Source organism: Schistosoma haematobium, chromosome 3, assembly GCF_000699445.3.
Source record: "Schistosoma haematobium chromosome 3, whole genome shotgun sequence".
NCBI lineage: Eukaryota > Metazoa > Platyhelminthes > Trematoda > Strigeidida > Schistosomatidae > Schistosoma > Schistosoma haematobium.
The window spans coordinates 5,887,458-5,897,357 of record NC_067198.1 but is presented as its reverse complement, the minus strand read 5'-3'; the positions used below and the strand labels follow the sequence as shown (position 1 = coordinate 5,897,357).

At 35.4% G+C, this 9,900-nt stretch overlaps 1 protein-coding gene across 4 annotated transcripts; it reads left to right on the top strand.

Moving 5' to 3' along the window:
* Window positions 1-371: 371 nt before the first annotated feature.
* On the top strand, window positions 372-9,595 carry VHA55_1 (V-type proton ATPase subunit B). 4 transcript variants are annotated; one of them, XM_051212860.1, is made up of 7 exons: window positions 372-660; window positions 1,746-1,994; window positions 2,032-2,576; window positions 3,505-3,738; window positions 5,065-5,169; window positions 6,462-6,591; window positions 7,520-9,595. In XM_051212860.1, the coding sequence occupies exons 1-7, from the start codon at window positions 588-590 to the stop codon at window positions 7,642-7,644; spliced, it is 1,461 nt and encodes a 486-aa protein (XP_051068782.1). In that variant the 5' UTR covers window positions 372-587; the 3' UTR covers window positions 7,645-9,595. The 4 variants fall into 4 exon arrangements, with proteins under 4 accessions (XP_051068782.1, XP_051068784.1, XP_051068783.1 ...); XM_051212862.1 differs by having other exon boundaries at window positions 7,775-8,172; XM_051212861.1 differs by having other exon boundaries at window positions 1,746-2,576; window positions 7,520-8,175.
* The last annotated feature ends 305 nt before the right edge of the window (window positions 9,596-9,900 follow it).

Genomic DNA, 9,900 nt, shown 5'->3' with positions numbered 1-9,900 from the left:
CTCTGGAGCGTATCCAAAGGCAAGCCACGAAATCAGTTCGGGGACACAAATCCAAGCCTTATGAAGAGCGCCTCCAATCACTTAACCTTTACCCATTAGAGTTTAGTCGTCCTAGAGGTGACCTAACGGCTTACAGTATCATTAACACTTCTGGACATCCCCTTAAACACCTACTTAAGTCTAACTCCAACACAAAACTAAGGGGTAACATCCAGAAACTGGAGACACAACATAGCACAACGGACTGTAGACACAACTTCTACTCCCTAAGAGTTATTAAATGCTGGAATTCGCTGCCGGCCGGGCTAGTCAAAGCGACTTTCTGGGAGTCCTTTAAGAGGGAACTTGACATATTCTTAAGGATTAGGGATAATATCTCACTATGATTTACCGATTTCTTTTTTCTTTTATTATCGTTAATATATCTAGATTCCTGCTTGAAAGTATTGGTGATCCACTGCTGCTGCACACGGAAGCCCGTTAGGCGAAAGCTTCTTCTATCCGTCCACAACCATTTGAACCATTTGCACCGTAGTTTTGCTGAGCGCGTATTACGGATACGTTTCGTTTATGATCTGGCAATAAAGATGGATCGGAAGGCAGCAAATTTTGTTCACTCGCAAGCCGTTTCTAGAGACTACATATCACAGCCTCGTATAAGTGAGTTCAGTACCAACGATGATACGGTTCACTTTTTCTCAGTAATAATTTTCAACCATAATTACTCGTTCCTGATAGTCAGGACGTCTGTACGAACCTTCTCTAGTCATTTTAACATTAATACAGAGGTTTATAGGTGCTCTGTGACACTAAAGATCTTGATTTTGATTGTTTGCGTTAGTCTTTGTTATTACTGCTGAGATTGTGGATGTACCACAGTCTTCTTAAAACCAGAAGTTTAGCTCCAAGAAACTATCTGTGGTACAATATTTTATCACGACAACTGATAACATCGGAAAAAAGGTTTTGGTGCGGAGTTTTTAGGTGGATATACGTCAAGTTTGTTAGCTGTTCCCCGGAAATCTCATTCACTCAGCCTGAGGGATCATGGTTGAATGACAGTCCAAGTAACATTGGTTTTATGCAACACATGCACGTTTCTAGTAAAATTTATTTGATTCAAACCCCTACTGCTTCCAAAGTATTAGCAAGTGAATAAGACTTACCTGCATGTATCCTACGCTATATTATGTAGTTAGGAAAAATGTTAGTCGCGCGTATGTCGTTTGGCCAGTTATAATCCATAATAGTTAGTTTGTACTACTTAAACCTTATAAAGTTGGAAATCTGAAAAATCCGAATGTGGAGAACTTACATCAATTGCATTTCGATTGGCTCCTTATTACGAATTATAAGTTCCACTTATTAATCGTCCAGGTGTATAAACAGCAAATAAAAATAAGACGATCATAGAGGAATAAGAACTCGTAATTATGAGGTAAGTAGGGAGTACACTTTAAGTTAGTTTACTACGCAGTGTATTTAAAAAAATATATGTATAATCCATACTTCGAATAACATTTTTATAGTGGTTGATGAATTGTAGTTTGTATATTCCAATGTTCTTCGTCATTATCAAAAATATTACACAAGTCTTAAGTATGTGTAACACTATATTTGGTGTTCCGGTTTAGTTATGTCTATTAACACTGACCACATAGTTATAATGAACAGTCGGTTTTGTTGACTCTTCACTTCTTTAGCTATAGTTATTCCGTAGTTGTGTTTTGAAATTTATTTTGCAGCTTACAAAACCGTCTCAGGAGTAAATGGACCTCTCGTCATACTTGATGATGTAAAGTTTCCTAAATTTGATGAGATTGTGAGACTAACTCTTGCTGATGGCAGTCAGCGAACGGGACAAGTTTTAGAAGTTTGCGGCAAAAGGGCCATAGTCCAGGTATTCGAGGGTACTAGCGGTATTGATGCAAAGAACACTGTATGTGAATTTACAGGAGATATCCTTCGTACACCTGTGTCAGAAGATATGTTAGGTATGTTTAGTTTACATAAATCTCAGGCGTTTTTAAGGTCGTATATTCAATGGTTCTGGAAAACCGAAAGACAAAGGTCCAGCAATCCTTGCAGAAGATTACCTCGACATTCAGGGTCAACCAATAAACCCTTGGTCACGCATTTATCCAGAAGAAATGATCCAAACTGGCATATCAAGTATCGATGTGATGAACTCGATTGCACGTGGCCAAAAAATCCCCATATTTTCCGCTTCTGGTCTACCGCACGATGAAATTGCTGCCCAAATATGTCGTCAAGCTGGTCTAGTCAAGTTACCCGGAAAAAGCGTTCTAGATAGTGATGTAGACAATTTCGCGATTGTATTCGCAGCAATGGGTGTTAATATGGAGACTGCTCGGTTTTTCATGCAAGATTTTAAGGAAAATGGTTCAATGGAGAATGTGTGTCTGTTTCTAAATTTGGCGAATGATCCAACTATCGAGCGCATTATAACACCTCGAATCGCTCTTACAACAGCCGAATATTTGGCTTATCAATGTGAAAAGCATGTGTTGGTTATCCTTACCGATATGAGTTCATATGCAGAAGCATTGCGTGAGGTAATTAGTAGTGTTCTATAAATGTACCGTAATTTGAATTAAGTAAAAGTATGATCTTGAGGGAGAGTCTGGACTTGCCAGCTACTGATTGGAACGTGGGTGCGTAAATCGAGTGATGGCTCACAACTCTATATTGCCACATGAACTGCTTTTCTACGCATTGTAATTGTAGTCTTTATATTATAGTGTGCGGTCATTGATCCGTATTGTTTTGTCATTTTACTTAAAACTTTTCATAAAAGTCAAGTCTCATGTACCGGAATAGCTCGGAAAATCGTAGAGGAGTTACCACACTATACGCTACATATGCTGCGGAGGTAATTATTATTTTCCGATTATTTAGACACTGATATAAGTTTTAGTCTTGAGCCACCACTTAGTAGACAAAGATTATGAAGCGAGATAAATAAGGTTATATGGATCTCTAAACCAAAAATTCGAATTTAGTTCAAAATATATGTGGATAAGCAATTTTCACAATATGATGCAATGGTCCATTAAAGTGATTATTTTCCTACCACCACTTCTCTCGGACTTGATAATTTTCTTTCTCTGTAGTAATATGCTTTGGGATCTTGACTTATGTACACCTACCGACTTGAACCAATGTATATTTTTTTCAAGTCTCACTTCACATAAACTCTGCTTCGATGGAACCCTTATCAAATAATTATTTTGACTGCTTAGTAAACCAGTTTAATATTCTTACCCAGCTGCTCATTCTTAATCATCAGCTCTACCATACTCCATCTTTTAAGACAATGTGTTAGAGTGAAGTACTAAACATACGTTGGAAAAGTACTTGTTAACACGTGTTTGAACATGTAATGGTCTAGAAAGAATAACTATCGTTTCTACTCTTAACATAGGATTATTTACAGTTATTTTTACTATCAGGTTCTTTCATAATATGATCTTTGTCGTTTAGGTATCGGCAGCTCGTGAGGAAGTACCAGGACGTCGTGGTTTCCCGGGTTATATGTACACTGACTTGGCTTCAATTTACGAGCGAGCTGGTCGGGTTGAAGGTCGCTCAGGGTCAATCACACAGATTCCAATTTTAACTATGCCTAATGATGATATTACTCATCCTATTCCTGACTTAACAGGTTATATTACAGAGGGTCAAATTTATGTTGATCGTCAATTACATAACAGACAGGTTAGTGGAAAACTGGAGTATTTCACTTACTGGGTTGTTAATTAGTTTATTCTTTTACATGAATTACTCTTTTTGAGTTTAATGAGTGCATACTTCAGTATAGTTAGTTTATCCAAGTTTTAATGTCACCAATGTGGCCAGATATTGAAACTGGAACACTCGTTTAATCCTAGTTACGAGTCATTTGACTTACATTTTGGCATTTGGGGTGTTAGGTACTAGGTTCAAATCAAAATTTAAACATCACTGCCGTGATACTGGTAGATTCACTTGACAATTACTTAGTAGAATGGGACATGCATCATGGATTCTACTACTAGCCACAGTCTAACCATACTCAGTTATGCCAACCCATGTTATGACTTTAATCATGTCAGTGCGAAAATTTAAGGATTATTTACGTTATAAGCGTCAAATCATATTAAAATTCAATCAACCTGAAATGTAATAATAGTGTTTGGTTTTGTTGTTATGCAGTGTGATTGTGATTCTTATAACCAAATCTATTTTTTCTTAAGAACAATGATACACATTCACTTTGCTACATAAACCCATTTTTATTTTATAACCTTAAAAACTCAATTTATTCACATCAAGTTTATTAGAAATGTTTCATGCAAAATTAATATTGTACTATTTAAGTTTCTAAAACATTAATCATTTATTAATAATAAGAATTAATTAAATTCCATGTGTTACATTACCTAGTACTAGTACATCATTAATAGTCTATTTTTACAAATAACTGAACTTTTGATGAATATATTGGATCCTAACTGAGTTATTTCTTATGGTCCCCGAATGCCCTGGTATGGCCGAGAGTGGGGAGAGTCCTCCCTCTCGAAACGCTTTCATAGGACCACGTGTTTATAACCTCTACCAAGGAAGTCCTGCTCACTGCCTTCTCTCGGTGGGGTGTTGTTAACGAAATTGAGAGAACGAGAAGCGAATACCTGGCGCTTAAACTGCATTGTCGGGTACGAAGTGTTCACCCTGATTCAAAACCAATGGCGTACAAATTCATTCTTGGTCACTGGATGCTATAAGACTACATCTAACGTTGCTTCACCGCCTCGTGGACTAGGTCTGTAAGTCAAAGGTCCGGGGGGCGACCCCTTAAAAAAACCATCAGTTCGGAAATCCGGGTAATATCCCAGTCTACACAACAATTTAGTGATTTGTGTGGCGCATATATATCTTGGTGTCTCTTTAGTAGCAATGTTTGTGTTTGTGAACGAATGGATAATTTTTTCTGACACTAAATTACTCATTATTTGACTATTACCATGTCTCTTTTTGACGGGAATGGAATGAAAAATCACATAGATCTATCCTCCAATCAATGTGTTACCGTCGTTGTCACGTTTGATGAAATCTGCCATTGGTGTGAATATGACTCGTGAAGATCATTCTGATGTGTCCAATCAGTTGGTAAGTTTTTTGTTTACCTAAATTTTTGGTTAGTGTGCTTACGGAGGTGATTATGGGCTGAGTCGGTTTCTCTAATTTAATGTGAAAAATTCACAGTGTTGAAACAGTTACGACCAATGTTGATGAGGAGTTTATGTGGTAGAGAATAACGCTATTCAGTTGAATACTCATCAAGGAAATTCTATAAAGGCGAAATATCACTTACAGATATGCTGGAAAATCAAATCGAAGCTATTGATAGGTTTTTTTATTCATTGGTTAATACCGTAACATGATATCTACTCTTTGTATTCGAAAGGATTGTTAGTATTATATAGAGCGTTTTCGATCATAATAGGGATCATGATTAAATGAATGGTATCGTCCTAAAACATCGGCTTGGTGATGCATCGCAAAACTCGTCTCAAAGTTTTGCATTAAAAACTGACACTGGCACTAACTGCTGACAGAGCGATGGTTCATCTGTTACCATCTTCCGTAACTGTAAAAAGTAACTATACTTATAAGATTTTCATTGACCCATCGAGATTCTATTCGAGGATCCTTTTATCAAACCGCTCAGTGACTTGAGCTGTTCGCGACTGAAGCCAGTAGCCATCTTATTGTAATTCACTATTTAATCCTTTGAAAGACGAAAGACCTTCAAAAACGTCTCAAATCATTGAATTATGTGTTCTGTTGAACGCCGTCCAAGGACTTATGATTTACAAACATTTATTTGGATATTGTTGTGAACTGATCGTCTTTCCAATTTTTCCCTCAAGCACTCGTCAGGGATATCCAACTTCAAGAGGCCTTATTTTGCAACCTCAACATAAAATTGCTCACATTGCAGAATTGTCCCTACCTCCACATAACTTCCTTGTGAAGCTCTCAATTGCCAACTGTGTCCTGGATTTCTCGAAAGGATGTTTGGTTTTATCTCTTGCAACGTTGCTAGCTTTCACACAGCTTTTGAGTTACATGGATTTCTCGACTATTTTAGAAACTTGATTCTGAAGGATAGATGGGAACACAAGCTCTTTCTTTTGGGTACTGTAAGAATTTGCATAGGAACTGTTGTTCATTTCTAATTGTTTATTCTCTGTTTGGAACCACTCTTATGGATGCTAAACTTTCAGAAGCTATACACAGTATGATCGGTCCACACATAGTACAACTTTTAATTCCATATAGTGAATTTTTTCATGGGTGCTAAGTTTCACTACCATTCATTTATCCTCATATTTGTAATATTTACGCATTAACAACTGATCCTTCCATTTTCTCTTCTTTATTCTTTTTATTAACAGTATGCATGTTACGCAATAGGAAAGGATGTCCAAGCAATGAAAGCTGTTGTTGGTGAAGAAGCATTAAGCCCAGAGGACTTACTTTATTTAGAATTCCTGACAAAGTTTGAGAAGAATTTCATTTCTCAAGGTTAGTTCAATTATCTAAACAATCTCTTTCATGCAAATGTCATCATAATTCAAACGTCTTGATATACGGAATAGCCACTTCTGTGTGTAATCGAGAAAAAATTACATATACGACCCAGTTTAATTTGGAAGTCGTCAACATCAACTTATAACTATGATTCGGTTATATTCCGAATTCACGCCTCACAGTTCATCATAATCGACATGGAGCTTGACATAAATGTTCATCACATCATATCACCATAAGAAATCAACACAGCGAGATGAAATTAACGAGATGAGTAATAAATGAGTTAATATAGTAGTTGTGTCGCTGAAAGTGGAAAAGACTAAACCCTGAATGGTATATTGATTATGTGAATCATTGTTTGAACTTGAACTAATAAATTTGAAGTTGTTGGGCACCGAGTTAACTAGAAGCGTTATTAGGAAAATTATACTCGTAGAAATGTTAGCGATTGGAATAAAAATAGGGAATTTGGAGTTTTAATCCTTTCCTTGGAGACGCTCGGATGAAACTGCAGTGTGAAACAATGGGATTATTTTGATTTCAGTCGCTGACATTTTGACAAATACAGTTTATAACTGAAGACTACGATTCAGCAAGAAGTGATATATTTGAAGGAAAAAAATTTGACAGAATATTTACTGTAAAGACCGAGAGGGTGAAGGTAAATGGAAATAGCATCTGAGCTGTATCACTCAATATCTCCAACTTCTAATCGTAGTTATCATGAGGACTCCAATCAAACCAGTTTGCAGCTACAAGCCATAACTCACATTCTTACTAGTGAGTTATTCAGTCGACAACCAGTGTTACTTAGCTTTCATTTGAGTACCTAAGTCGTGTAAATACCAACCAGGTGAGCTGTTTTAAGGCTCACTGATTTTTTATGTTCTGTTGTTCTTGTTGTGTCTAATTGAATTAGGTGCTTACGAAAACCGTAGTGTATTTGACTCACTAGACGTCGGTTGGGAACTCTTGCGTATATTCCCGAAAGAATTGTTGAAACGAATTCCGTCAAAAATATTGGAGAAATACTATCCTCGTTAATTGGTTAGTTGGTTTATCCTTGATTGTGAGTATTCCTACCATGGAAGTTGCGTTATTTATTGATTGAAGTAAACTCGGAATAACGTATATTATCGTCAGCTTTTGCATTCCTATTTGTTTTCTTTCCTAGCAATAATCACTCATAATTTTCATTGCCTATAATATGTATAATGGTGGCATTACCCAACCATCATCACAAATTACTTACTCATAATTATGATTTGATTTTGTTTAAATGTTCATTCCATTTACAAAGTTTCCCACCATAGTTTTCTATTACACTGTATTTTCTCTGTTCTGGATATTCAAACACTTCATTTCTCATTTTTCCTTCACACATTTCTACATACATTAAATCTTCCTATCGTTTGAATTTTTGAAATAAACTGGAAGCATAATATAAACACTAGTAGTTGAGGTATCATTTAAATAGGGCTATGGGTTTCATTTTTTTATCTTTCATTTGATTTGATTTTGTGCTCAGAACTTCTAATTACCGATATTGAACAATTATAATGATAATAATAGTAATAATATGTGTTCTTCATCAGTAATGTCACTTAAGACATGCATACATAGTAGGATCATAAACAAAGCAAAAATGATACTTGCTCCGAATGATGAGAAATGTACCTTGTAGTACACAATTCTGTTTTCCAAATAGTTGATAATTTACAGATATTTGAATACTAGTGTACACTGACCACACACACACACACACACACATACACACATACATTGCTTTAATTGCATTGTGAAGGCTTTTTTCACGGAAAGAGAGAGGGAACAAGTATTTCTCAGTGATATATGCAGTTTCGAAGATAAAAGCATATTAATCAGTTATAGAAACTGTAAAACTGGAAATAAAACGTCATTTCGACAAACAGACGAATAGTGGAGGAAGCAAAACAGTCCACTGAAGATATTACTCTTTACAAGCTCTAGTATAACTCAGACTAGATGATACGTAGTGAGACAAAGAAACAGATTGGATAAAATGGTACGTGCATAGATACATAAAACACACATTAGATACAAAAAGTAGAACTGCAGACTCAGTTATGAGATATATGTGAAGGTACTGTAATTATTATTGGTAGTAAAAGCATTAGTATCAGTAGTAACATTTGTTGTCGTTATATGAAATGAATCACGACTGGGAAGCAATGCAATGATATTTGACTAACAGTTTTAACACGAATAACGATTCCTTGTTTGAATTTTTAAAGTTTTCGTCACAACCTAACATTAGATGCTTAGCAAAAATGTATTTCCAAACGAAATCCGACTGATTGGTTCGTATACTTCATTGCTACTCACTATCTTTAAAGTCCCTTCTTTATCTGTGTTCACAAGCTAATTACTAATGTTGAAGTGTTGTGTGACAGACATTCAGTCGATTCGAGTTCCTATTCGCTAAGTCGTACTACAAGAGTCGTTCATAAATAGAATTCACCGTGGACAACACTCAAACCTTAGTCATTCTCGTTGAGATTTAATTGTGTGAACGTAAGCACCAGAAGTGATTATGTCTCACTTACATTAAAACTACCCAATGTATGTCATGGCTTACTATCCCATGGATTACATTGATTCATTTATCACTGAGAAATTTTGTCTGTATTTTTTCACATATTCGATTTTCATTCAATAATATAACATAGTCAACTTGAATAAATTATCCTCTTGTAAATACTTGCTTATCGATGTTGTGAGCAGAACGTTTCATTTAATGATTGTGTATCGAATTGTAATTAAAAGAATATGGATTTCATTTTTATTTTGTGTGAAGGTTTTTGTTTTCGAAATAGTTCAATAAACGTGAATTCGACCATTTTAATTGTTTATTTATGTACTTTGATTTCTATGAAACGACAACATATATCTACTTATTTTGCATAAATGAAACAAACTCACAAAATGATCATCGCAAGTCATGTAGTTAAGACCAAAAGTAGTATAATAAATAGACTATGATTCAAATACTTATTCAGGTTAACAATCATGTTATACAAACATGTGTAAATATGGTTGCGTTACCATTGATAATTGCTTGGTATAGTTGACAATAGCACTTAAAGTAAAGTTTTTCGTCGATGATTTTGATCTGTGCTTATTATTCATCACTGATTTATACAAAATTCGATTAAACTAAATAGTATTTTGGAAATACCACTTAGGTCAGTTGGATGTAAAAAAAAAACAAACCAAACATCATTATGAAACTATCTGACATTAAATACAATTAGTGAGTGG

Bases quoted from the DNA above. Each gene is read 5' to 3' on its own strand.
- VHA55_1 (XM_051212860.1), top strand. From the start codon at position 588: ATGGATCGGAAGGCAGCAAATTTTGTTCACTCGCAAGCCGTTTCTAGA. The intron at 1,995-2,031 runs GTATGTTTAGTT...GGCGTTTTTAAG, and splicing joins TGTGTCAGAAGATATGTTAG to GTCGTATATTCAATGGTTCT. The intron at 6,592-7,519 runs GTTAGTTCAATT...TAATTGAATTAG, and splicing joins GAAGAATTTCATTTCTCAAG to GTGCTTACGAAAACCGTAGT.